Here is a 26,701-nt window from a genome sequence, read left to right as displayed (position 1 = left end):
GGGCTTCGGTGATGACCAAAACGGCTGCTCTCGAGTCTTGTTTCCAGTTCGTCCCTGACCAGCAGCTGTCTTATACAACAACACACAAGCTCTACAAGATGGCCGCTGCAATCAAAGCGATCAATGCAAAGATCCGGTCCAACAAGGTCGCGGACTATATCTGCTCGACCCGTAAGTTGCATTCCTGTTCTGCGCTTCTTCAAACCGATTCCCGAAATCGGCCTCAGAGCTATGGTCGACATGCAACTTGACAATATGGGAATCAATACACCCATGCATTACCCGAGCTTCTAGATACATACCATTCGCTTCTTTATTATGAACAAAAATTTCGGATGAGCATTGATTGACTTATAATTCTCTTCTCCAGATTTCTGGGGCCCTGTCTCCAACTTCGGTATCCCCGTTGCGGCTGTGATGGACACACAGAAAGATCCGGAACTGTACGTCTCTAAATCAGAACGAACAAGTGCAGCGCCATTGACACCCGAGGGGGGTGCTCTGCTGCTTCTGTCCCTCTTTTCCTCCCTGATAAGCATAAACTAACGCGGATATGATATCAACAGTATCTCTGGCCAAATGACCGGTGCCCTGGTTGTCTACTCCGCTACCTTCGCGCGCTACGCTCTCGCCGTCACCCCTGCCAACTACCTCCTCTTCGCCTGCCACGCTATCAACTTTTCCGCTCAGTGTACCCAAGGATACCGCTATCTGAACTACTGGAAGTATGTCCCGCCTACCCCCCCTTCCCCGTGTTTTGCATGTGGCATGTGGATTTTTGGGTTTGTTTGCATTGTATTGTGGCGCTAATATGGGTTTCTTTACTTGTTTTAGCTGGGGAGGCCGTGAAGCTGCACTTGCTGCGCAGGGAGCGCAGAAGGGCAAAGATGCTCCTGAGGCGGGTGCCTAAGAAGGAGGCATTCATCGCCTGATGATTTGGGATTCTGTGTTACCTACCTATATATTAGTGCTAGACCGGCTTTGTACTTATTCAGGAATCGATGAAGTGACCGTGGTCGACTGTACGTTTTTCTCCGGGAAGAGGTAGTCGTGTAGTGTTTTATTATATCTCGCGTTTTCCGGAGGGGACGACACGGAACTTGATGGTTATGATAATCTGGCAAGGCTTTGTTATTGGGCTGGAATTTATAGAATGATGAATTTATTCAAGCTACTTAAATCAAATCATATCATCGCTAGATATATAAACGTACCAATCGGGACTGTACAGGTGAGAGAAACAATGGGCCCCCCAAGGAACAAAAGAGAGCTGGTTAGTTTTATCGATGGCTAAACTCGCCTGAATTAACAGCTTGGATCAGTAGCATGTCGGTCGTTTAGCAATGTTGTTTTATAGACAGCACAGAGAAAGGAGAATTGCTAAGGCTGTACATGGATCATGTATCACAATATCCGGGGGCTTTGGTATTATCACCGTGAACCCAGTTATTGAGTGTCAATGCTGTAGTGTAGATGCAACTGACGACTCCGAAGCAAGCAAGCGCAATGTCTGCAATCTTCTGTCGTCTGGATCGCGCACAAGCCCTGTAATGCAGGAGCGGCTAGATATACAAGTTAGCTAGCTATAGGACGAATAAGGCTGTATATTTGGCGGTAGGGGGCAACACCTACCGGGTAAACATAGATAAGGGGAACACAGGCGAAGCTGCCGACGAGAGAGACAAACTTGTCTAGGTCATCGGCACCGCCCCAAGCAACAAAGGCGCAGATCATTACGAGGAAGAACCGAAAGCCGTTTTTCTTCCACTTGATACCAGGGTTATACTTGCCACTGCGCGTGAATAACTCATTCTCCATGATTCGGATGGCCGGGAAGAGCTGGAGCGGGGTGCTCAGGAGGATAGCCAAAGAGTAAAGGAACTGAACAGCATTTACAAGTTTGTCATCCTGTGGGAGGTTGAGGAGAATCACGGTCTTCGTTGCTGGGCCGTAAGCTGCATAGCTGATGGCGCCAGCCGATAGGAAAATGATCGTGATGATGACCATGACGCCACCCAAGACCCCTGTAAATTGCTTGGGATGCTTCATCGACTCTTGAATGGGGATGATAAGGCCAACACCCTCGAAGGTGAAGATAGCAGTTCCAATAAACAGTGTCCAAGTTGACGGATTGAATGATATAATATCAGCAACACCACCCTGCGCAGATATTGTGAGGAAATCGTAGTAAAACAGGTAGACCAGGCCCAGGAGGATAAACAGATCTGCAATGAGAGCAGTGAATCCGAGTTTGCTGATGTCTCTGATCAGTGAGAGGGGTAGGAAGATGACCAATTGCATCAAAACCATAAACTTGATGTCAATGAAAGACTTGCAATTGCTGACAGCAAGTACGAAAGCCTGGAGGTTCTCAGCCGTAAAAACGATGTATGCGGACACAAATCCCAACTGGCTAAGGACGATCGAAAAGAGAATAACCCGGCGCATATGCTTTCCAAAGAGTGCGCCTCCAATGTCACCGAATGAACCATCAATCTTCAATCGCGTATTTACGAGAAGAATGAAGCAGTAGAAACTGAGCAATGAAACAGCGAGTAACACGAGACTGCTGAAAAGCATGCCCCCGTTCAGAAAAGCCCTCGGGAGGAATAAAACTCCAGTACCCACGAAAGATTTGAGAAGAAGCAGTGCTGCTCCAGTCCTTGTGTTCGTTCCGGTTCCTCCACGGGGCTTGCGCCTTCTCTTACCAGGTGTTTCGGGGCGAAGAAGGGCAGAATCCTCACCCGGTTCTCGTTCTTCTGACTCGTCCCAGGTGTCCGAGGAAAAGTACTCGTCAGGTCCAAGCACTTCATCATCTTCTTCTAATTCTTCACCCGCGAAGTGGCCATAGAGGGTCAGGAACTCCAGGAAACTTGTCGTCGGAAGCTGAGGCGGAGCAGGAGACGCCCCGTCCCTTGCATCAGGGTCTCCCGGATAAGGGCTTCCAGCCGTTCGGCGCAAGTAATCCCTTCTAAACCCCCCTGGGACACGAATGCTATTGATGTTCATAGTATCCTCCTCAGGAGTAGGTCGATTAAAATGGAAACTCCTGCTGCGCTGATGCTTTCGCAGGGAACTGCCTTCTTCCGCTTCCTCAGCCCATCTGTACACTTGTCTAGTGATATCACCCCCTTGAAGTTGTAGACTGGAGAATTCGTCGTCCGCATTATTGGTGCCATCTCCCGAGTGTTGACCCTCCAGGGGCTGCACTAAATGCCTCTTGACGATTTCCGGGTCCTCATACGGGGCGGCAGAGTATTCTGATCCTTCTTTCCAAGGCTTTTGATCGAAAGAGCCGTAATTAGACCGAACTTGCACGTTTTGGTTAAAAACAGGGGACTCAGGATGTCTTGGTGGGGTCCCAAATCTTGGAGGTGATCGGCCCAGGCTATCTTGAAGGCCAGACGCAATCATAGATTGCCCAGGACCAGGAAGAGACGAGAGGTTATCAACCTTGCCCAGATCTTGCGTTTCGTCCGCGGGTACTGGAACCGGTATTTGTCTCGCAGAAACAGAGTTGGATGCAGATGGTACAGGAGATGCTAGACGAGCTATTGAAGCATGTCTTACAGAGGCGTCAGGAGTGGGAGACCCTGAGCGACGTAGAGAGGTTGCTATCGGAGATGACCGAGGGTTTTGGGATGACGAACCCTCCCCGTTGTCATACCTTCCTGGAGACGCCATGTCACCGGGTATATATAAAGGATATGCCTAGCGAATAACCGATAAAGTATTCATTAATCGCAATACACGGGCCTAATTGTCCGAATGATTTGAACTGCGATTAGAAGCTCTCAGTGGAGAAGGTAGAATGACGAGAAGGAGGGTGGTAAATGGTGATTTGGGCAAGACTGCGGCCAACAAATACTTTAGACTCCAGAGCCCTCTCCTTTGTCTTCCACCTGTAAAGACGAACTTATCTCTTTGTACGAGAGGAGCAGAGTCGAGGATTGACAAGTTGAGATGTTGCAGGTGAGCTTCGTATGCGGCCCGTGGCTGGGCGGTAGATTTGCACTGTTTGCATGAATCGCCCATCTCTTGGCAAATGAAGTCATCGTCAATCCTCCAGAGATAAACAGTGCATAAAGGCGGGCTTGTTCTTGGACACCAAGCCGTCATTGCCGTTGAGGGCCGACAACCTCCATCAAACATTGCGTTTCTAAGATATTAGAATTCGGATTTTCTTGGTCCTTTGCTGCTCTGATTGGCATATCCTATCTATCCATGCCGTGATCCATTAATCTTAATCCGAATCCCATTGAAGCGGTGAGCCAGCCTTATAACAAGAAGATTGGTGCTATAATCGATGAATAGTTCACAAGGGAACGATACCTCGGAGTCTATGTCTCGGAGGAGACCTAACTTCTCCACTCGCACTGCACAAGAAGATGAATCCAGACTGGACCCAAGCGAACCTCCAAATGCTTCCCGGGATGAGGCTGCTAGGCTCCTGACTCGGCGACCAGGTCAGTCTTATGGTTCGATAAGCCCTCACACACCAACATCCTTAACCCGGAACCACTCTTCGCCTTCGAATTTCCTCACATACTTCTCGAGCTGGTGGAATAAAACGGACGACGATGCTGGGCCACCGAGCACCTCCTCTGCGGCTAGGCCGCTTAGAGACACAAGTGCTGGTAGTGAAGGAAACGGCGAGAAATCGCACGCATCGGACAGCTCAGATAAATTTTCAACTTTCTCTGGAGTTTTTGTGCCGACAAGCTTGAATGTTTTGAGCATATTAATGTTCCTTCGGTTTGGGTTCATTCTGGGGCAGGCCGGCATACTAGGCATACTAGGTAGGCTGACGAACCCCCCTGCCCTTTTGATCTACACCTAGGATTTTGCTAATTATATTGTTAAAGGATTGCTTGTGATATCATATACGATAAACCTTGTAACGACCATGTCTTTATCAGCCATTGCAAGCAATGGTACAGTTAAAGGGGGAGGAGCTTACTATTTAATATCCCGCTCATTAGGTCCCGAATTTGGTGGATCGATTGGCATAGTATTTTATCTCGGCTCCGTGCTGAACACGGGTATGAATGCCGTTGGTTTGGTCGATTGTTTTACACAAAACTTCGGGACTGAGAGTGGCACCTGGTCCAACTTCCTTGAGGAAGGATTTTGGTGGCAGTATCTTTGGGGAACCATCATTTTGATTCTATGTACTGGGATTTGCTTGGCCGGAAGCTCCCTCTTCTCTCGAGCAAGCAATGGTCTGCTTGTTACGCTCCTGCTCGCAACCCTCAGTATACCGCTGTCTGCTATTGTCATGCAGCCATTTCGCGCTCCGAAGCTAGGCGTTCATTTCACAGGCATTAGCCGTAAGACATTCTTGGAGAACCTTAAGCCGAGACTTACAAAAGGAGCGGCTGGAAGCCAGATCCCAGGGCGAGAGACATTTCAAGACCTCTTTGGGATTCTGTTCCCTGCAACTGGAGGAATTTTTGCGTGAGTAATCGCCTCAAGTCTGCTGGATATTAAGCTTACCTCAAACAGTGGTGCAAGCATGTCAGGGGATTTGAAGAATCCAAGCAAATCGATCCCAAAGGGTACTCTTTATGGACTAGCCATGACCTTTGTCCTCTACACTCTTGTGATTCTTGCAATGGCATCTACATTGACAAGGGATTCCCTGTACAACAATGCGGATATCATTCAAATTGTAAGCTTCCAAGCGTTGGTGGTTGACTCTAATCTAACCGACTACTAGGCAAACCTCTCAGGGGTTGTCATTCTTCTTGGTGAATTCGCGACTAGTTTCTTCTCTGCTTTGATGGGCTTGATTGGATCTGCAAAACTTCTCCAGGCTGTTGCCAAGGACAGCCTGCTTCCCGGATTGAATCTGTTTAGCAAGGGAACAAAGCGGAATGACGAGCCAGTGCGCGCGATTATCGTCACTTTTGTCGCTGCTCAGCTCACAATGCTATTTGATATCAACCAGATCGCGTCCTTTGTCACAATGGCTTATCTCATGACATTCTTAGTGACTAACTTGGCCTGTTTCTTGCTGAAAATTGGCTCCGCCCCCAATTTTCGTCCCTCGTTCCACTATTTCAATTGGCAGACTGCAGCAACTGGCACTGTGGTTTGCGGAGCAAGTATGTTCTTCGTGGATGGAGTCTACGCTACCGGCTGCTTTGGTATCCTGATCACACTATTTCTTTTGATACATTACACTTCTCCTCCGAAGCCATGGGGTGATGTAAGCCAGAGTTTGATCTACCATCAAGTGCGCAAGTACCTACTTCGCCTGAAGCAGGAGCACGTCAAGTTCTGGCGACCCCAAATTCTTTTATTCGTTACCAATCTTGATGTAGAATTCAAACTGGTTTCCTTTTGCAATTCACTCAAGAAGGGAGCCTTGTTTGTACTTGGTCACGTACTTGTCACCGACGATTTCTCGTCTGCTGTTCCAGAAGCACGCCGCCAACAAACGACCTGGACGAAACTGGTGGAAAATTCAAAAGTCAAAGCCTTCGTGAACATAGCCATCTCGCCTGCTGTCGAATGGGGAATTCGGAATATTGTCTTAAATTCCGGATTGGGAGGGATGCGCCCAAATATAGTCATCATCAACCAGTTTCGCGAGGGCCAGTCGCTTGCCGAACCAGTGCACCATAAAAGTCATCCACAGATGTTATCACCAGGTACCTCCAAGCCTGAACTGTCAAGCATGCCAACGAACTGTCAGACATACGTCACAGTGCTAGAAGATCTCCTGTTTCAACTGCGTATTAACGTTGCAGTAGCAAAGGGCTTTGAGGACCTCGAGCTGCCTGGGGAACATGGAAAAGAGTCTAAGAAATACATTGATCTCTGGCCGATTCAGATGTCTGCTGAGCTAAACGCCAACAGCGAAACGAAGCGCAATATCTTGACTACGAACTTCGACACATACACACTAATTCTTCAGCTTGGATGTATTCTAAACACCGTGCCTTCCTGGAAAAAGGCATACAAGCTGAGAGTGGCCGTGTTTGTCGAATACGAGATTGATGTCGAGGACGAGAGAAAAAGGGTAGAAGCTTTGCTTGAAAAATTACGGATCGAAGCGGAAATACTGGTCTTTTGGCTTGCAAGTGGTGACCTGAAAACCTATCGCATCATAGTCAACGGAGAACCTCTCCCCGAAACGCAGGATGTCGATGACAGAATCCATGCAGTCTTGAAGGATGAAGTTTGGTGGCAAGATATCCAACGAGGTCGAAGAAACTCAGATGACTCCTCAACTTTTAGTTTGATGAACAGGATGGGAGGGCCGTCTCGTCTGGATGCCGCAGGCAATGAGTACCGGCACGCAGCACGCCATCCACTGCCCGGCGGGGTAAGGAAATTGATGCAGTCTTCCAGACGACGACGATCTATTTCTAGCTTCAAAGGCTTGGGGACCGTGAATCTGGGTATGCAAACACACCGTTTGCTTGATGCCTTTGTCGAGGACAGTACACCAAGTGACAGCAGTGATGATAGTGACTCCTCGGAATCCGTGAGCGATGAAGAAACAACAGAGGACACGCATGGTCCAACAGCCGGACAAAGACAAGGTCAGCCTCTGGCCTCGGACCTGGGTGTCCGGACAAGACAGGAGGCTGTTTCTGGGGATGTTGAGAGGCCTAACATTCCACTTATTATTGAAACCGGCGAAACAGGTTCCTCGCGAGCCCCGGCAACTCCCAAGCGGCCAACCATGAGCCGCTCGGCGTCGAGCAACCGGTTCACCTCTTCACCGATACCTGAAGCCCGAGTTAACACGGACGAAGGCGCAGGACCAAGTATCATGTTTGCTCAAAACATGTCGCCTCCGCAGTCGTCCCAGAAAACAGAGTCAATCTACAAACGCCGCTCCCCATCCGACTTATCGGACAGGACAAGTGCCTCCGGATATCCGCGCCAAGCATCAGTCCCGTTGTCATTCAATGACCTTCCGAGCCGTGCACAGCATCTAATACTGAATGAATTGATGGCGAAGCACAGCGAGGACACTGCTGTCCTCTTCACCACTCTGCCGTCGCCACTTGAGGGCACTGCGGAGAACGAGGCTGCTAGTCAGTCTTATCTTAGTGATTTAAGTGTGTTGTGGCAGGGGTTGCCTCCCTGCCTGCTTGTTCACAGCAACAGCATGACTGTCACTCTAAATCTTTGACGAATTATGATGAGTAAATACAATTGGGGGTGGTGTACAATAACCTGTATGAAGGCAAGCAGATGCTAGATATACTTTGTCCTTGAAGGGATTTACATGTTAACATGCCCATCGACTGAAACACCATTATTTATTATACTACTCTGTAGAAATGACAATTCTCTCTCCGTTGTGCTCGAGCATGGTTACACGGACTTCGAAGCTTTGTGTCTGTATGGATAAGATAAGCGAAAGGCCGTCGAGACAGAAGTTCCACCGCTCCAGCAAGATTGAATGCTGACATTAACATTGGCGAGGAGCTCCGCCTGTCCCGTGACCGTTGCTTGTTGTCAACGCGCAGGATTTCTTTTTCCTTGACCGTTGATAAGCCGTACTTTTGACAGGCGACCAGTCAGAGTTCGGCGAGGTGATTGCTTTCTGACTTCTCGTCTCACATGGCCCCTCCTTCGCTCTCCCTCTCCCGTAACAGAGGAGCGAATGTGATAGGCAAACACCGAGCATCAGACATCCCAGGATCGCCACTAGCCTGGGGAGGTGATCAGCAGCGCCCCAATGCGCTCGCAATGTGGATGAAACATGGGATCAAAATGCACACGCACAGCGGTCAAGCGGGTTCTTTAATAACAGGCGGCGGGTTTCTTTGGCTGTCACCACGAGACGGCGCGTGCTAGCGCGGCGAAGTCAACCATGGTCTGCCACCACAGCTCCCGGCAATATGCCCACGCACTTTGCCGACTAAGGTTTTGTTGAACTTCCAACTCTTGAGAGCTGCAGACGAACTGCAGGGTACGTAGTTGGTTGATTGTGCCGTATTTCGTAATCGTAGAAACCACCAGCTCCAGAGAAGAGCAGCGAGCAGTGCAGGCATCTTGAACCAGACGGCAGGACGAGATCACGTTGTCTCGTGCAGCAAGGTCGAGTTTCCGTCAGAGCATAGCCCACCACCCGCCCTGGTTCCCATTCACCAACAGCTTGACACGCAAGACCAAGAAAGAATTCGAGCCGTCTCCCCCCCCAAAACGATCCCCTTTTCTCTCCCTCTCCCTCTGGACAGGACTCCGGACAAGCCAAACCGAACCAGCCCGCCCGCTGCGTTGACGAACGCAACCCGCAATATCACAATCTTCCATTCCGACCCCTCTCTGTCCGCCCGTCGGTCGTCCTCCCTCTCCACTCTCTCGCTCTAGCTCTTTTGATTCCTCCGTATCCTCTCTGCGTCTTCAGTTCTCTCTGAAGCCTGAACCCTCCAGACTCTCTGAAACACTCCTTCTTCAGAGTCTTCCCTCTCGAGAGCCTCGCCGACGACTCCCCCTTCTCACGCTCCTTCAATACGGCTCCCCCATGTTGTCCTAGGCAATACTCTCGGTCCTTCGTGTTAGTAACGCGGATTCCCGCCAGGTACGATCTCCTTCCTGCTCGCTTTCCTTGATCTCTCTCGAGTTTCGTCTCCCTTACCGCCGCTTTAACCGTTCTCTTTCCCTCCTCCCCAATATCCCGTCCTTAGTAGCCCAATAGTCCACCTTCCAGTCCCCTCGCCTCTCCATATCCAATCATCTGCCCCCAGCTTTTTCTTCCTTTTGCTTTTTCATCCTCTTCAAGATTATTCGCGTTCGCTCGCCGTTATTTTCCCTTTGGTCTCCCTCCCCCGAATTCTCTCTCTCGGAGGCTGGAGCTCGTCTTTCGTTTTTTCTTTGTTTGCAGTCCCATACTTTCGTCCGCATTATTAGACTTTGTCCCCCCCTGTTCTAGTTTCCGAGCGGGCCCCCTCCCCCAAATTCATCTTGGTTTCAATTCTTGACCTCACCCATCACACGGACCATTCGTCATCTGCGTCGTCAACTCCTTCAACTCGACGAAACCCGACCTTTTTTTTTTTGCTCGCTATTTCTTTTGACCTGATATGTCTGGTTTTTAACCGAGTCTTACAGGGCAAAATGGCTTGCGCGGACGAGACGCTCACGGCCGCTGCTGCCATTCTCCAAAATCTCGCCAGAGAAGCCCCTTCCTCCGGTTCTCCCTCCTTCGACTTCACCTTCTCCCCGCATTCCACAAATGGCGTGGACTCGCTTCCTAAGTTACCTGGAGAGCCTAGCTTAGCAAAAGTTAGGTTCGAAAATGAATTAGAGGGCTTGGTCCGTCGGATCCATCGCATGGAAGTTCAAACTGTCAGTCAACCCATTCTTTTCAAACCCTTCGTTGTGTTTCCATATTCCATTCGCACGAAATAAGATTTCTTCATCTGCGAACCCTCGACAATCTCTTGACGTGATAACCGCTAACCTTTCTATTCCTTTCAGCATCAAAGCCACACGCAAACTATCCAAGATACTCAACCCACACAGCACGCTCATAAACGAAGAAAATCTTCCAAGGATGCGGAACCCGAGGTCCTCGAGGAAAGTGATGCTGCGGGAAGCGATGAAGAGGAGGATGGCGGAGCAGCAACCTTAGTTCGAGAGGAAGACATCAGCTACTTACGGAATTATGTTCAGAAACAAGCGGAGGAAATAAGTTTTCAAAAGAATATCATCACTCAGGTCCGTGAAGAACTACAGCTGCAAGAAGTGCAAACGCGGCGAGCTCTCACCAAGGTCGAAAATGAGGATGTGGTTCTCCTGGAACGAGAGCTGCGCAAACATCAGCAAGCAAACGAAGCTTTCCAGAAGGCTCTACGAGAAATAGGAGGCATCATCACTCAGGTCGCTAACGGAGACTTGTCAATGAAGGTTCAGATCCATCCATTAGAGATGGACCCTGAAATCGCCACTTTCAAACGGACAATCAACACTATGATGGACCAACTCCAAGTTTTCGGTAGTGAGGTGTCTCGAGTCGCTCGTGAGGTCGGAACAGAAGGTATACTTGGTGGTCAAGCTCAAATTACCGGCGTCCATGGTATCTGGAAGGAGTTGACGGAGAACGTCAACATCATGGCTAAAAATCTTACGGATCAAGTGCGTGAAATCGCCGTTGTTACGACCGCTGTCGCACACGGTGATCTCAGTCAGAAAATCGAAAGCCGGGCTCAAGGTGAAATTCTTGAACTTCAACAAACGATCAATACCATGGTGGACCAACTTCGGACTTTTGCAACGGAGGTTACTCGTGTTGCTCGCGATGTCGGTACGGAAGGTGTTCTCGGTGGTCAAGCTCAGATCGAAGGCGTACAAGGCATGTGGAATGAACTTACGGTAAACGTGAACGCGATGGCAAACAATTTAACGACACAAGTGCGCGATATTGCAACGGTCACTAAAGCGGTCGCTAAAGGTGATCTTACCCAGAAGGTCCAGGCAAACTGCAAGGGAGAAATTGCCGAGCTTAAGAATATTATCAACTCCATGGTGGACCAACTTCGCCAGTTTGCGCAGGAAGTCACTAAGATTGCTAAAGAGGTCGGTACTGATGGTGTACTCGGTGGCCAAGCCACCGTCAACGATGTGGAAGGCACATGGAAGGATCTCACCGAAAATGTCAACCGAATGGCCAATAACCTAACAACCCAAGTCAGAGAGATCGCGGATGTGACAACCGCTGTCGCAAAGGGTGATCTCAGCAAGAAGGTTACCGCCAATGTCCAAGGAGAAATACTAGATCTCAAAAGCACGATCAACGGCATGGTGGACCGACTCAATACATTCGCCTTTGAAGTCAGCAAGGTCGCTAGGGAGGTCGGAACAGATGGTACCCTTGGCGGTCAAGCTAAAGTAGACAATGTGGAAGGGAAGTGGAAGGATCTCACCGACAACGTCAACACCGTGGCCCAGAATTTGACCTCGCAGGTGCGAAGCATATCAGACGTCACGCAAGCCATTGCCAAGGGTGACTTGAGCAAGAAGATTGAAGTCCACGCCCAGGGAGAAATTTTAACCCTCAAGGTCACAATCAACCACATGGTGGACCGTCTAGCTAAGTTCGCAACGGAATTGAAGAAGGTCGCACGCGATGTCGGTGTTGATGGCAAAATGGGTGGCCAGGCAAACGTAGAAGGAATCGCTGGGACGTGGAAGGAGATCACAGAAGACGTCAACACCATGGCAGAAAATCTTACGTCGCAAGTACGAGCCTTTGGCGAAATCACAGATGCAGCAACAGATGGTGATTTCACAAAACTCATTACCGTCAATGCCTCTGGTGAGATGGATGAGTTGAAACGCAAAATCAATAAAATGGTGTCGAATCTACGAGATAGTATTCAGCGAAACACAGCCGCCAGAGAAGCTGCCGAATTGGCAAACCGCACCAAGTCCGAATTCCTGGCCAACATGAGTCACGAAATCCGAACACCTATGAATGGTATTATTGGTATGACACAGTTGACTCTGGACACGGACGATCTGAAACCGTACACTCGGGAGATGTTGAACGTGGTGCATAATTTGGCAAACAGTCTTTTGACGATCATTGACGACATACTCGATATCTCAAAGATCGAAGCGAATCGTATGGTGATCGAAAGCATCCCGTTCACGGTTCGGGGTACCGTCTTCAACGCTCTTAAGACATTAGCAGTCAAGGCCAACGAGAAATTCCTGAGTCTCACTTACCAAGTCGACAACACAGTCCCCGACTATGTCATTGGTGACCCCTTCCGTCTGCGACAGATCATACTGAACTTGGTCGGTAACGCGATCAAGTTTACCGAGCATGGCGAGGTCAAGTTGACGATCTGCAAGTCAGACCGTGAACAGTGTGCGGCAGACGAATACGCCTTTGAGTTTTCAGTCTCGGATACTGGAATTGGTATAGAGGAGGACAAGCTTGATTTGATCTTCGATACTTTCCAACAGGCGGATGGGTCGACCACACGAAGATTCGGAGGCACTGGCCTTGGGTTGTCTATCTCAAAACGGCTAGTCAACCTAATGGGTGGTGATGTATGGGTCACATCTGAGTACGGCCACGGCAGCACCTTCCATTTCACCTGCGTTGTGAAGCTGGCAGATCAGTCCCTCAATGTCATCGCATCTCAACTTCTGCCCTACAAGAATCACCGCGTCCTCTTCATTGACAAGGGAGAAAACGCCAATGAGGCAGAAAGTGTTCTAAAGATGCTGAAGAAGCTGGATCTTGAACCGTTGGTTGTTCGCAATGAGGATCACGTCCCGCCTCCAGAGATCCAAGACCCTTCCGGCAAAGAGTCTGGTCACGCCTATGATGTGATTATTGTGGACTCAGTAAACACGGCCAGGATGCTCCGAACATACGATGACTTCAAATACGTTCCCATCGTACTGGTATGCCCACTAGTCTGCGTCAGTCTGAAGTCGGCCTTGGATCTTGGAATTAGCTCTTACATGACAACACCATGCGAGCCGATCGATCTAGGCAACGGTATGCTGCCCGCGCTTGAGGGACGCTCCACACCAATCACCACCGATCACTCACGCTCTTTCGACATACTTCTTGCTGAGGACAATGACGTTAACCAGAAGTTGGCCGTGAAGATTCTCGAGAAGCACAATCATAATGTCTCAGTTGTTGGCAATGGCCAAGAAGCTGTGGATGCTGTCAAGCAGCGCCGCTATGATGTGATTTTGATGGATGTGCAAATGCCAGTTATGGGTGGCTTTGAGGCCACGGGCAAGATTCGCGAGTATGAAAGAGACAGTGGATTAAGCCGGACTCCAATTATCGCTCTCACAGCCCATGCCATGTTGGGTGACCGAGAGAAGTGTATCCAGGCTCAAATGGACGAATATTTGTCCAAGCCGCTGAAGCAGAACCAAATGATGCAGACCATTCTCAAATGTGCCACTCTCGGTGGCTCTCTTCTAGAAAAGAGCAAGGAGTCTCGCATCTCAAGCAGTGGGGAGATGCATCATGTCCACACAGGCCCAGATGGCAAGTCGCAACGTCCGGGAATGGAAGCCCGATCAATCACAGCAACGAGTTCCGCGAATCATACCCTCGCTAGCCCGAGTTCCGAGAGAAGCGAGCAGCTCTCTATGGATAGGGTAAGACCTTAAATCCCTAAAGTTTATGATACCCATAGGCTGATCAGCTCAGCAGGCGTTGCTGCGGTCTAACAGCTCGTGAGACGGGTTTTTGAATATCCTTTTTACGTTTTGCTCTGCTTGATCTTCACGAGTACTTTCGTTCAGATCTTATATACCCATCCTGTTTCCTTTACGCATCTAAGATTTCCTTTTCTTGGGGATTGTGATCGTCCAATTGGTTCAGTCATCTCTCACCTTTCCCCCTCTACTTCCAAGCTTTCTTTTCTCGAAACGCTTGGCTCTTCCTCACGTCATCGACCTACCTCATACCCTTAACCTCTTATCCACCTTTTTCCGGTCACATCTCGCTCCATTTTGCATATTGTTGTCGCTGGTATCGTTGTCGACATCGCGGCTTCTGTTTCTCCTGGTCTATTACATAGTATATCATGTTGTGATTTCGGCAGTTCTACATCCAGTTCAGTGCCAGTTATCTGGTGTAATGGTGTTTGGCGCATTGAACCTCGGCGAAGGGCGGGGAAGGAAACAATCCTCATGTGAATTCGAATAACTAAAGCCGTTGCTTTTCCACGGACCAGTCAGTCATGAGACAAAAGAATATTCTCTCCAGGAGGCGAAATCGATGCAACGCAGTGCCAGCAGTTAGCGGGCATCTCATCTTTTTGTCCTGTTTCCAAAGAATATACCATATCATTCATGTGGATGTCGCATCTATTGCTACGCCATCTCTCTGCCTGCGTCTCTCTTGTCTCTTGCATATTTTCTGTTTTTATATTTATCCACGCCCGCCTAGGTGCAATCGGGCTCCCATTTTTTCTTCAGTTCCTAACTGTATTGTATTTAATCTTGGCCTCCTCGTCTTCTATCTCTATGGGAGGAGAGACATGACTGCGCCTTTTGGATTTTTCTTAGTTTGGGATGGAAGCAAGTCTTTCGTCAAAGCAAAATACGACTACATACATACTGCCCGCTACTATTATCTCCTGCCTATGCGTCTTTAAGATGAAAATATAAACAGAACATTGGAATCAGAATTAATTAGCAAGCAGGTGCCTAACGTAGTCATTTTCCCCACGTATATATATACCTGTCAAGCAACCAAGTCAAACCAACATTTGAGTGAATGTAAGTAACAAGAGTCAATTTGCTTTTGATCCCCTGCGCCCTCCACAATCCCTTCTTTTTTTTAAGTGTAACAATTAAATGCCCGATTGCGCATTCCAATCTCTCTTTCTTTTATACCTAATAGGCATATATTGAATTAATAATATGTTTATTCGAATTGAATCAAACCACAAAAGCCCTACTGAGTTGTACACCCAATGAGCAAGCAACGGTAACTGTGATGAAGTGAGTTTGACTTTGAAATGTTTTACCAGTATCGGAATCGCCTGATACCGGTGTTAGCCGGCCCCGATGGTGACGAGCTCGTCCCCTCTGGTAGCTTCGAGGAACTGGACGGCGAGTTCTCGGGTAGCCTTGAGGAGCTCGAATGGGACGCGCTGGAGTGGGAGTGGGATGATGAGGTTTGTCTTGCTACTAGGTACTTGGACGATGAGGGTGAATGTGTCGAGGGCGAGTGTGTCGAGGACGATGGAGCCGCACGTACTTTCGAGGTGGGTGAGAGTGTGGTGGATTTGGCATCTTGGGCGAATCGCTTCATTGCGAAGTGGTGGCTGTCTTCTCCATGGTTATTGTTTCTGTAGTCTCCGCGGCCGGGGTCTTTGTTATCCTGGCCCTTATGGCCATCATCCTTATTGTCATAATAACCATAATGGCCGGGATCCTTTTTGTCATCTTCCTTGCCTTTGCCCTTGCCATGGTCTTTACCATCATCCTTGTCATCGTGATCTCCATGGCCGGGATCCTTTTTGCTGTCATCCTTGTCCTTGCCCTTGTCATGGTCCTTATCATTATCCTTGTCGTCGTGATCTCCATGGGCGAGATCCCTCTTGTAACCTCCCTTGCCATGGTCCTTATCATCATCCTTGCCGTCATGATCCCCACGGCCGGGATCCCAGAAGCCGTGGTCGTTATATTTAGGATCATAGCCGTCAGACTTATTTACCCTGCCATCATCTTTGTTGTCGTAGAAATGGCCATTGTTCCAATATCCCGGACGTCCGTAGTTGCTGTCTCCGTGGTCGTGGTCATGGTCTCCATAGCCCTGGCTGCCGTAACCAGGATCCCACCGGCCGTTCTCCCAATGGCCACCATCCCCATGATTTTTATCCCAATCGTTACTGTTCCAGTTGTTATTGTCCCAACGATTGTTGTCTCCGTAGTTGTTATTCCCATAGCTATTACCTCCCCGGTTACCTCCCCGGTTATCTCCACGGTTATCTCCACGGTTATCTCCACGGTTATCTCCACGGTTATCTCCACGGTTATCTCCACGGTTATCTCCACGGTTATCGTTGCGGCCTGGATCGTTGCGGCCAGAGTCGCCATAGTCGGAGTTACCACGGTTGGGAGCAGAGTTAGCAGGTGGTTTGGTAGGTTCTGGGCCCGATCGATAATCTGATCCGGGTTGATAACCAGTACTAGCAGGTGTTGTGGTAGGAAGCGTGAAGCTAGGAATATCAGCTCGATGTTCGTCGTCGGATTGGCTCTGATCTCTAGCATCAGTGTTTGCGGGCTCGGCCCCAGCGCTTGAACCTGAGTCTGGAGCCCTATACTGTCTCTTCATTTTATCCCCATGCCCAGATTTGTGAGATGCCACTTCGGTGTCTTTCTCATGTGATTCGGTGGTTGTTGGGCTTGTCCGAGTGGGTGTATGAGTTGTTTCAGTTTTATCGTGTCCATGATTTTCCCATTCTTTTTTCCCCCATCCATGCCCGCTGGAGTCTCCACCAGAGCCCTGACCTCCTGGACCCTGCCCTCCGGGAACACCAGGTCCGCCACACGGGCATGGGCATAGACAGGTTGGTCCTCCTGGTGTACCTCCGCCGCCGCCGCCTCCTCCTCCGCCTCCCCCTCCACCACCCCCGCCTGGCTGTCCACTAGGATGTCCACCGCCTGGTTGACCACCGCCTGGTTGACCACCGCCTGGTTGACCACCACCTGGTTGACCACCGCCTGGACCACCTGGACCACCTGCACCTCCAGCACCTCCAGCACCCCCAGGGCCTCCCGGACCACCGCCGGGCGGATAACCACCACCTGGCTGACCACCACCGGGCTGACCACCACCGGGCTGACCACCGCCTGGTTGACCGCCGCCTGGTTGACCGCCGCCTGGACCACCTGCACCACCTGCACCTCCAGCACCTCCAGCACCCCCAGGGCCTCCCGGACCACCACCGGGTGGATAACCACCGCCTGGCTGACCTGATCCAGGTGGATATCCCGTAGGCTGGCCAGTAGGCCGACCGCCGCCAGGCTGACTACCCCCAGGTGGATATCCCGTAGGCTGACCGGTAGGCTGACCTGTAGACTGACCACCAGGTTGTCCTGGCTGTTGACCACCGGGTTGTCCTGGAATGATTCCACCGGACCCACCGGGGCCTCCTGGGCCACCAGGGCCACCAGGGCCTCCCGCGCCACCAGGACCTCCCGGCGGACCACCACCAGGCGGATAGCCACCAGGCGGGCCACCTGGCTGACCTGGCTGTTGACCACCTGGCTGACCTGGCTGCTGGCCACCTGGCTGACCTGGCTGACCTGGCTGTTGACCACCTGGCTGGCCTGGCTGCTGGCCTCCGGGTTGTCCTGGCTGTTGACTACCGGGATGTCCTGGCTGTTGACCACCTGGCTGACCTGGCTGCTGGCCTCCGGGCCCTCCAGGGCTGGTTGGCGTCCCAGTTGGCCTGGCTCCGCCTGGTGAGGTATTCGAGGGGATTGGTATAATGCTTCCAGGGCGGCTTGGGGTTACGCTTGGCTGGGTTCCAGGGTGGCTTGGCGTTTCGCCGGGAATCGGCAAAGTCCCTCCAGGAACTCCAGGGGGAGTGGTGCAGACGGTGACAGCGCTAGTCACGGTTTGTTGTCCGCAGCCATCACATTTCTGCTGGGCTTGTTGAGGCGCAGCCACTGCTTGCTGGAGGAGAGCCCCCAGAGACAAGAAGATGGCAACCTTGCTAGGAGATGGTGCCATATTGAACAGAATAAAAATTTATAGTTGGAAGTGACAGACTCAATTGGAAAGCACAAAAACAAAAAAGAAAAAGAAAAACAGATACTGTAGAAGGTGCGAACAGTTACAGATGCTGATTTTTGTAACGCATCCAAACCATGAACTATGTCATCGATGAATGATACATTCTGATACACTCTGAATTTGACGCGAAGCATCTTGCGTAACGGCTGTCAAAACCTTATAGCTAGACAGTCATGAAATGGTGGTTTGATGAGCTAGATCTGCCGGAAATCACACCTTGTAACTCCGATGCCATAATGGTGACGATAAAAGGCGAAAGATTGCCGTGGACTGACGGTGATGGAGGGTAGAGGGTAGTACGGGACGCGTGTCCGACAGAATAGACCAATACGGCTCTGAGGTCCCAAAGGTTAGCAGATTAGATAGGGTTGATGGTGGAGTGCTAGAACCCTACCGAGATGAAGCTTATTTGGCTGGGACTGGTAGGTTTTGGGAGCATTCAGTGGAATCCGAAGGCTTGTAATCCGGCGTAGGAACAAGGTTTTCCAGTAGTTTATTATTACTTTTGCAGCGCCAATGTGCCAGGCAATGAGGACCTGTTCACAGTGATTTCGTGTATTTCTAGAGTTCGTTTGTGTCTCTGAATAACAGATGATGCATTGAATGATGTGGAATCACGATTTGTAGGTCGCTGAGATGAAATAATTCCCATGGTTTTATTAATCTAATATATCGCCCATGGTTGGCGCCATCCAACGTGGATTAGCTTTGCTGCTGTCACACAGATAAGGCCTGCAGCATAGCAACATATCGTATACGATATGAGGCCCCAGTAGTCTTCGTTGCACCTAGAAAGAATTTCGCCTGCGATAGGCATTCCTGTCAAAGTGCTGGGTTTTCAACATTAGCTAGTGCCCTTATAGCCGTCCTGAAACTGAAAAGAAGAAGCTCCAAACCTACCCAAAGCTCACAATCGTATATGACGTGGCGTAATATCTCCCATAGTTTTCAATTTTACAGAGCTGCGAGATGCAAACGGGAGTTAGACTGATGTTGCTGCCGCTAGCAAAACCGAAGATCACACAATACACAATTATCACAGGCACGTTGTCTCCAGCAGGGAGCCAGAGGCATGCGTTGCAGACGAGACATAGTGCAACCGTGACTATAAGGGTGTTGAATCTTCCGGCATAGTCTGCAAAAAACCCAGGAATCGCTCTTCCAAAGAATGATCCCACGTTGAGAAATGCCAACATCTGGTATGAAAGGGTTTCAGAAGTGCCGTGTGCTAAGGCGTATGAGGATATGTAGCTTAGAGGGATAAAGAGACCCCATTCAATGAAGAAGATTCCCGCTGTGGTGAGCGTGAGTTTGACGTCTCGGAAGATACGAAAATCTGGCAAAACGTTTTCTTTGGACGCTGGCTTTTTTGGGAGCCGTGACTTGACCAACAAGCATGAACCGATTAACGAAATCAGGCAAATCAAAGCGACGACCCGAGTGGCCCATCCCCATCCGATCTTAGGGAACAGCGCCTGTAGGATCAAAGGAAATGCAATACCACCTATAGAGCCACCTGTAGACGCAATTCCCGTTGCTATTCCACGCCTCTCATTGAAATAGTGGCCAATTGCGGATATCGCGGGAGTGAAGATCATAGAAGTTCCTAACCCCCCAGCAATCCCAATTGACAGCATAAAATGCCAGTACTGGGTACAGAAGCCGATAGTCACCACCATTATCATTACCAGTACGGCTCCACCAAAGACCAAAAGTCTGGGCCCTTTGGCGTCAAAAACGGGCCCAACCTGGACACCACCAAAGAAAGTCAGAAAGGCATACATGCCGAATATCCATGATATGCTCCCAGAGCTGTATTCTTTCAATTGGTTGGTTTGAAGGTACGCTTGAAAAGAGCCTATGCTGTTCAACAGGCCGAGAGAGGCGAAAAGACCCAAGAATGAGCCTAGAACGACTAACCAGGCGTCTAAGCCGCCTTCTGGATAAGTATTGCCATCTGCATCAGTCGTGACCCGGCTAGCGGGAGCGCGCTGGTCCAGATCATCGGGAGCCGTAGCCTCGGAGACATTTCTGTGAAGATCATATTCAGACGTCAATTGTGGTTGGGAATGATTCTGCACCGGTGGCAGTTCTGACTTTTCTATGATGTTGCTAGTGGGTCGAACGCCATCCGACGTAGTGTCATCATTAACTCGATGTGACTGAAAGCCTGATGTCGGGGCATGCGTGTTGTGAACGGATATTTCTTTGGATTCATTCTGTGGCTCTCCAGATGGTGAGTCGGGAAGTCTGATGTTCGGTGACATATTAGTATAAGGCTTGGAGCGTAGTGGACCACGGTTGACCTTCTCCCTTTCCACCGTACAACCACACTGCCGCGTACACCTCAAGTGTTATGCGTCAATTAAGATAAGCGTTGGCCGATGTTGACGAAGCTGAGATCGTGTCTGGTGGCAAGGAGAGACAAGACGGTCCAGACAAGACAAGGCCTGCGGTGCCATGTGAAAGAAAATAAAAAAAATTGAAAAACAAATTGGCAAAGGATCGCAGCGGCGCACCATTATTGGTCTGGAGGCCCGAGTGGAGGTTGTTTTCGGGGGGATTACCCAAACATCATGTTTTCGATTGGTAATAATCCGTCGGGCTCGACTGGTTTTGCTGCCCGCGGGTGTTATGGCGTTTCCAGCACATCGTCTTGTGGGTTGGTCATGTTTGCGGTTAGTTGGCGCTAGAATGGATCAGGAAGGTTCGGGGAGCGAGAACAGACGTTGGGAGCTCACGGGGCTTCCAAGAGAGCGTAGAAGACGCCAATGGAGCCAACGCAAATTAGGCAGAGGAGGCGACAATAAGTACAGATGGGGCTGGGAACAGAAGTGGGAGATGAGACGGAAGTGAAGTGAAGAGTTGAGGGTTGAGGCTGCAAGTGCAGAGATGTTGTCTGCGTCGTACGGGAAGGAACGACCGACTCCTGCCGGCGGGGGAGCTTGGACCACCGGATCATCCCGCATTCATCCCCATTCCAGCCCTAATCAGACTGACAGGATTCTGCGATAAGGTGCTTGAAGCAATGCTGCATACCGAGGGATTGGTAGGCAACTGTTCCAGAATTTCTGGCCTTTTCCTCATAGTAGCAAATATCTATACGGGCATTCAATGCTAATATGCATGCCTACAAATCGTGAAAACGCAGGCTACCTACCCTACGTCGGCCAATCTAATTTTGTTTTTAGGTCTTTGCCATAAGCAGCCGGATCCTAGGATCTAGAGACACGGGCGTGGACATGACATTATGACAAGGCGACTACGTATATCGTGTGGCTTGACGAGTTGAAGGTTGTTTTTGCAAGAGCGGGGTGGACATACAAACGCCTTTGATGGGTTAGACGTGTTATCATTGACTATTGCCTAAAGAGAGCATCACTGCTTATGCCGACGTCCTCTAAGCGACTAGTTTGAACTGTATTGGCCTTGGTTCTTGTGGCAGCCGGTGGGCCTGGAGCCAAGTGCATCATCAGCTCCATCATGGAGGGGTTGTTTGGGTTAGCAGACCGTCTTTCTCTTGCTAGGGAAGGTTGTTAGGAATAGAGAATAAGTGTATCTGATTAGAAGGCAGTTGCCTTGGAACTTGTATTACTTCATAGAAGCGCAGTATTCGGGTGTGCCAGGGCTCGCCAAACTTCATGATGCATGTTGGGGAGTGCTCGAGAATTCGAAACTAAGTACGTTTCGTACTGGATCATGCGAGTTGGATATGGGTCCTGTTCTGCGGCTCCGTGTGCCTGGCTCTGGGTACGGCATTGGCCGTGAGGGAGGTAAGGGGGCGGGTTCACATTCACCATTTGCTTTTTATTCGGTTGTCTGGATATGGCACCAACTCATGAAAACTCAGAGAAGCGGTAAAGAGTGAAGTGTTAATTTGATAAGAATTCTGAGCGAGCCTTCGCTTCTAATTGGCACGATGTCGCATGGGATGCTTGATTTAACTTCACTGCAGGCGTTATTAATTCGGACAATAACAGGGACGATGTTATCATTTCTAAGAGTGACAGTCGGTGTGACCCTCCAACACGAGGAGTGGCAGTGATGATCGCTGCACTTCCAACAGTCAGCCTGAAAGTCAAAGGGGTGATTGGTGCTGCAGGAGCGACAAGGTTTCCTGATGTCGTGCTCGGGTTAAACGGTTCGGGAAATGGATACGGAATCGAGTTGTCTGAAAGGATGGTAGCCACACGACGGGAGTGGTGGCTTTTGGTTTGCGAGGCTGAAGCACAAGACATGGGAGCGTCCTCCAGAGTGGAGGTGTTGATGGACGACGACCGGATTGGGAATAGTCGATGACGTCGGGACCAGAACAGCACGTGGAATCGGAATCGCACTAACACCGCAGCAAGTTAGCCTGAGGCAAATATTCACTCCGAACAGAAGTGCAGAAGACATGCAGCTGATAGATCAAAGAGCACTACGGTGGAGGTACCGTGGTGTGTTCGGCCCCAAGGCTGGATTTTCTCCCCAGCGGCACTGCCGTGCGAGTTCCGGACTCCGGCCGGGATGATGCTGGTGGCTGAATTCTTAAATCCTTAGCGCTTCGGGTGCGACTCGTCGCGATCCAGGGCAGCGACAAGCCACAGACCTGGGAACGCTCTCGGTGGAAAAGGCTGTGACTCGCTGGACATGCCTCGGAAGATAGATTTGCGCATGCCAAGCGACTGGATCTCGCTGGGGCAAAATGACCCGCGTGGAGATTGGCGTCTGGGGGACCGACACCAGCGGCATCCAAGAAAGCCCAAGAGGCCAAGCCAAGACGTGCCCAGGTGTATAGCAAGGATAAGCCCGGCTAAGCACTGCACGCCGTAAGGGATCGAGCACTGGGCCTGCCGCGTGTTTCGACTGTAGATCCTCGTGTTTGCTGCACAGTAACTTTGGCCTGGGAAGCCGGGATGGTGGGCTGGTTCAGGTTGCCACTCGAGGGAACCGGTCCATACAGGACCATCGCCTCGCTGGCCATCATGTCGCTCTCGTTTCTTTCTTGTCTTTTTTCTTTTTCTCCCAGGTCTCTCGCATAAGTATCCCCCCCTCCCCTCTGGCTCTTCTTTTCGCCCCCATCGCCAACACTCCCTCCATCTTTCGCCTCGCCTTCCAACTCAACTCGACAGGGAAGGAGATCAACCTCCCCAGACCATCCTCTTTCTGGCTCCATGCCCCCTTTTCCATAATTCCTATCATTTCAGGTCGACTGGACTCTAGGTCTCAGTTCGCTGTTTTTTTTTTATCTATAGACTGTCTGCTACTGTTGCCGTTTGCCAGCACTGCGTTTCGACCGCGTGATAGCTCCAGCTGTACCGTAGCAGCAGCAGCAACAACAACAACACCATCTCCAGCCTAGCCATCGATTCCATCCAAATAAATGCCCGTCCGCTTGGCCCTAGCGACAAATCTCCCACCATTGACCCTGAGCGACCTCCAGCGGCCTGCCATTTGCATGATATAGACTTGCTCTCCAAGTGCGACCACCGCGGCTTCATCAGTAGATACTCGGCATCCGAATCGAATTAATTACCTGTCCATAGCAGCAATTTCCTTCAATACAATATCCTCCACCATGCCTTTCGGAGTCAATCCCTTCTCGAAGCAAGACCACGATTTCCCCGGCGTAATCGTGCCCTTGTCCGATGCCCCCCCGCATTCACATCCGCAAACCAGCCACGATCCGGAGAAAAAAGTAGGCCCTAATGAAAAGACTGATACTGGCAGCCTCGACAGGGCGCCCTCTGCAGAAAATGGCGTGGGCTCCATCCACAGTCACCAACCAAGCCATGATGGGCCTCTCACTCTGGAGATCCTGCGTGCTGAAGTTGAGAACGACGTGGTTGCCTCAGGCCATGACTCCGCATATGATCGTACGTTAGATTTCCTCTTCTATAGGAGAGGCCTCTTTCTGTTTTGCTTTCTGACGAATCCTGTCCCCTTATCACCGAGGTATCGGGTCTAATTTGAATATGTATAGGCAAAGCAAAAGTGATTAATAGGGCCATCCAAGACATTGGAATGGGCCGTTACCAGTGGCAGCTGTTTGCGCTCTGTGGGTTTGGCTGGCTCGCGGACAAGTAAGTTGGCCTGTATTTGAGTGCTATAGTAGGTTCTTTTGCTGACTCGATCACAGTCTCTGGCTCCAGGTATGGCGATAGCATTTTCACTTCCTAGCTTTGCCCATATTTGCGATGTTCGTGCTAATTCCGTAGGGTGTTGCACTCACGTTGCCCCAACTGACGCTGGAATTCGGCGTCGATGAGAACCGTGTTCGTTTTACAACCTGTGCTCTCTTCCTCGGCCTGTGTCTGGGTGCATCATTTTGGGGTATTGCCTCTGATATCATCGGCCGTCGTCCGGCATTCAATTTCACGCTCATGATTACCGGTGCCTTTGGTCTTGCCGCTGGTGGCGGTCCAAACTGGATTGGGTAAGTTTTGATATCTCGAGATCCATACTGGTCCCAGTCAGAGTTAACGGTAACTGCAGTGTCTGTGCGCTATATGCCTGCTTGGGACTTGGAGTCGGAGGCAACTTGCCTGTTGACGGGGCTCTTTTCCTCGAGTTCCTACCATTTGCCTCTGGAAATCTTCTGACCATGCTGAGTGTGTGGTGGCCAGTTGGTAACTTAGTATCTAGTCTTTTGGCCTGGGCTTTCATCCCAAACTTCACCTGTTCCGAAGAAGGACCATGCAGGAAGGAAGATAATATGGGCTGGAGATACCTAGTTATCACACTAGGCGCCATCACCTTTGTTATGTTTCTGTGCCGCTTCTTCCTCTTCCACCTTTATGAGTCGCCCAAGTTCTTGCTTTCCCGCGGACGACAAGACGAGGCCGTTGCAGCAGTACACGGCATCGCATACAAGAACCGCAAGAAGACCTGGCTCACCGTTGGAATCCTGAACGAAATTGGCGGCTACCCAGAACAAGCATCCACGCGCCAGGGCCTCAACAACAAGGAAATCATTGAGAGATACATGTCCAAGTTCTCTTTAGAGCGCATCAGAGGTCTCTTTGTCACCAAGAAACTTGGAATCACCAGTATGTCGCACTTGAACAGCTCCTTTTCTATAGGACCATTCCACTAACCACAATAGCCGTGATCCTCTGGTTTTGCTGGGCCACTATCGGAATGGGCTATCCTCTTTTCAATGCATTCCTTCCCCAATATCTGCAAAGAGCCGGCGGAGGTGAGCCCCAGTCCACATCCATCGTCTACCGCAACTACGCCATTACCTCGATCGTCGGCCTCCCCGGTTCCATCCTCGCGTGCTGGACCGTTGACATCAAGTACATCGGCCGCAAAGGCACAATGAGTACAGCCACCATGATCACTGGCGTCCTGATCTTCTGCTTCACTGCCTCGACAGACCCAGACATCCAACTCCTCTGCTCCTCCCTCGAGAACTTCTTCCAGAATATCATGTACGGCGTTCTATACGCGTACACCCCCGAGGTCTTCCCCGCCCCCAGCCGTGGCACCGGTACTGGAATATCCAGCTGCCTGAACCGGATTGCTGGCCTCTGTGCTCCCCTTGTTGCTATCTACTCTGGGAGCGAGAACCCAGATGCACCCATCTATGCGGCTGGGGGTCTGATGCTCGCTGCATTTGTGGCGATGATCTTCCTCCCGATCGAGACGAGAGGTAAACAAACACTATGAAACCATTTGGCCAAAGTAGACTAGCATTACAGTTTCGTGTTTGGTTGGTGGAGCTGCAGAGTTTTACGTATATTGTTCAAGCGAGCACGCACGGCACGGCCTGTATGAGACGCAGTGTGTCATGCGAGCTTTTTGTTTCGTTTTTCATCCTCCATCTTGATACCATATTTCAAGCTTCGTTCCTTATTATCTTTTCTGCTTTTATTTGCGTCGTGTTTCGTGTCTTTTCCTTTCCTATCAGCCGGCATGAGTTTCGAGTACCTACATACCTATTATCCCCAGAAATTTTGCTTGGATGTACATACATATAATGGACTCCATCAAGATAAGACTTAAAAAAAAAAAGAAACTAAAAATAAAATAAAATTAAAAACCATATCCCACCAAGTACACCATCCTTGTCTTAAAGCCTAGACTTCTGAAAGACTACAAACCTGAAACGTCTATAAATATTAGCGGAACCAATATATTCTAAGTACCCTAATCGTCCAGCCTGTGGACAATATAAGCAACTACGGGGTAGTCTACGTTATGCTCTGCAATATGATTTATTATACTGTATGCTTGGTTTAGATTAAACTGCCCAATACATATTCAGTCCACCACAGAACCCTAAACGTCAGAAGTGACGTTATTACTGACGACACACGCCCCTGGGGGGGGGAGATAAAGTACACATCGGCGAGCTCTACCACCCAGCATCTAGTAGTAATACAGCCTTGGATGGAACGGGCAGTGCCCACTAACCAACCGATCCAGGTAGTTGCCCCGGCCTACAGA

The 26,701-nt window shown here is 50.1% G+C and overlaps 8 protein-coding genes across 8 annotated transcripts; 5 read left to right on the top strand and 3 right to left on the bottom strand.

Annotated features, from left to right (window-relative positions):
• The first annotated feature begins 26 nt into the window (after nt 1-26).
• ASPVEDRAFT_43110 (pyruvate transporter MPC1) lies at nt 27-1,194 on the top strand. Its single transcript, XM_040812750.1, has 4 exons — nt 27-171; nt 371-443; nt 567-725; nt 835-1,194. The coding sequence occupies exons 1-4, from the start codon at nt 99-101 to the stop codon at nt 908-910; spliced, it is 381 nt and encodes a 126-aa protein (XP_040669387.1). The 5' UTR covers nt 27-98; the 3' UTR covers nt 911-1,194.
• Nucleotides 947-3,963, bottom strand: ASPVEDRAFT_43109 (putative amino acid transporter). Its single transcript, XM_040812749.1, has 3 exons — nt 1,633-3,963; nt 1,215-1,562; nt 947-1,117 (listed from the first exon to the last, which is right to left on the bottom strand). Exons 1-2 carry the CDS (start codon nt 3,682-3,684, stop codon nt 1,398-1,400), a joined length of 2,217 nt encoding a protein of 738 aa, XP_040669386.1. The 5' UTR covers nt 3,685-3,963; the 3' UTR covers nt 947-1,117; nt 1,215-1,397.
• Nucleotides 3,964-4,306: 343 nt separating this feature from the next.
• On the top strand, nt 4,307-8,152 carry ASPVEDRAFT_134877 (putative cation chloride cotransporter; the record flags this gene model as incomplete). The annotated part of the gene is made up of 4 exons (XM_040807175.1): nt 4,307-4,799; nt 4,866-5,457; nt 5,506-5,671; nt 5,720-8,152. 4 exons carry the CDS (start codon nt 4,307-4,309, stop codon nt 8,150-8,152), a joined length of 3,684 nt encoding a protein of 1,227 aa, XP_040669385.1.
• Nucleotides 8,153-10,086: 1,934 nt separating this feature from the next.
• On the top strand, nt 10,087-14,121 carry tcsC (putative two-component osmosensing histidine kinase (Bos1); the record flags this gene model as incomplete). The annotated part of the gene is made up of 2 exons (XM_040807048.1): nt 10,087-10,317; nt 10,450-14,121. The coding sequence occupies 2 exons, from the start codon at nt 10,087-10,089 to the stop codon at nt 14,119-14,121; spliced, it is 3,903 nt and encodes a 1,300-aa protein (XP_040669384.1).
• A 261-nt stretch (nt 14,122-14,382) lies between these two features.
• ASPVEDRAFT_742476 (uncharacterized protein) lies at nt 14,383-15,169 on the top strand. Its single transcript, XM_040816245.1, has one exon. It carries the CDS (start codon nt 14,697-14,699, stop codon nt 15,111-15,113), a length of 417 nt encoding a protein of 138 aa, XP_040669383.1. The 5' UTR covers nt 14,383-14,696; the 3' UTR covers nt 15,114-15,169.
• Nucleotide 15,170: 1 nt separating this feature from the next.
• Nucleotides 15,171-18,632, bottom strand: ASPVEDRAFT_742535 (uncharacterized protein). Its single transcript, XM_040816247.1, has one exon. It carries the CDS (start codon nt 18,203-18,205, stop codon nt 15,485-15,487), a length of 2,721 nt encoding a protein of 906 aa, XP_040669382.1. The 5' UTR covers nt 18,206-18,632; the 3' UTR covers nt 15,171-15,484.
• Nucleotides 18,633-18,932: 300 nt separating this feature from the next.
• On the bottom strand, nt 18,933-20,535 carry ASPVEDRAFT_133838 (MCT family MFS transporter; the record flags this gene model as incomplete). The annotated part of the gene is made up of 2 exons (XM_040807068.1): nt 18,933-19,098; nt 19,169-20,535. The coding sequence occupies 2 exons, from the start codon at nt 20,533-20,535 to the stop codon at nt 18,933-18,935; spliced, it is 1,533 nt and encodes a 510-aa protein (XP_040669381.1).
• Nucleotides 20,536-23,627: 3,092 nt separating this feature from the next.
• On the top strand, nt 23,628-26,306 carry ASPVEDRAFT_742483 (putative sugar transporter). The gene is made up of 6 exons (XM_040816246.1): nt 23,628-24,126; nt 24,234-24,333; nt 24,390-24,402; nt 24,469-24,686; nt 24,746-25,299; nt 25,356-26,306. The coding sequence occupies exons 1-6, from the start codon at nt 23,829-23,831 to the stop codon at nt 25,919-25,921; spliced, it is 1,749 nt and encodes a 582-aa protein (XP_040669380.1). The 5' UTR covers nt 23,628-23,828; the 3' UTR covers nt 25,922-26,306.
• The last annotated feature ends 395 nt before the right edge of the window (nt 26,307-26,701 follow it).

The sequence above is a fragment of the Aspergillus versicolor genome, assembly GCF_001890125.1.
Source record: "Aspergillus versicolor CBS 583.65 unplaced genomic scaffold ASPVEscaffold_6, whole genome shotgun sequence".
In the NCBI taxonomy this organism is placed as follows: domain Eukaryota; kingdom Fungi; phylum Ascomycota; class Eurotiomycetes; order Eurotiales; family Aspergillaceae; genus Aspergillus; species Aspergillus versicolor.
This window is presented reverse-complemented; position numbering and strand designations above follow the sequence as displayed.

Excerpts from the sequence above, each read along its gene's own strand:
- ASPVEDRAFT_43110 (XM_040812750.1), top strand. The coding sequence starts at position 99 with ATGGCCGCTGCAATCAAAGCGATCAATGCAAAGATCCGGTCCAACAAG. Across the intron at positions 444-566 it reads ACACAGAAAGATCCGGAACT|TATCTCTGGCCAAATGACCG; the intron begins GTACGTCTCTAA and ends TGATATCAACAG. Across the intron at positions 726-834 it reads CGCTATCTGAACTACTGGAA|CTGGGGAGGCCGTGAAGCTG; the intron begins GTATGTCCCGCC and ends TACTTGTTTTAG.
- ASPVEDRAFT_43109 (XM_040812749.1), bottom strand. The coding sequence starts at position 3,684 with ATGGCGTCTCCAGGAAGGTATGACAACGGGGAGGGTTCGTCATCCCAA. Across the intron at positions 1,563-1,632 it reads CCCTTATCTATGTTTACCCG|CCGCTCCTGCATTACAGGGC; the intron begins GTAGGTGTTGCC and ends TTGTATATCTAG.
- ASPVEDRAFT_742476 (XM_040816245.1), top strand. The coding sequence starts at position 14,697 with ATGAGACAAAAGAATATTCTCTCCAGGAGGCGAAATCGATGCAACGCA.
- ASPVEDRAFT_742535 (XM_040816247.1), bottom strand. The coding sequence starts at position 18,205 with ATGGCACCATCTCCTAGCAAGGTTGCCATCTTCTTGTCTCTGGGGGCT.
- ASPVEDRAFT_742483 (XM_040816246.1), top strand. The coding sequence starts at position 23,829 with ATGCCTTTCGGAGTCAATCCCTTCTCGAAGCAAGACCACGATTTCCCC. Across the intron at positions 24,127-24,233 it reads CCATGACTCCGCATATGATC|GCAAAGCAAAAGTGATTAAT; the intron begins GTACGTTAGATT and ends GAATATGTATAG. Across the intron at positions 25,300-25,355 it reads CAAGAAACTTGGAATCACCA|CCGTGATCCTCTGGTTTTGC; the intron begins GTATGTCGCACT and ends TAACCACAATAG.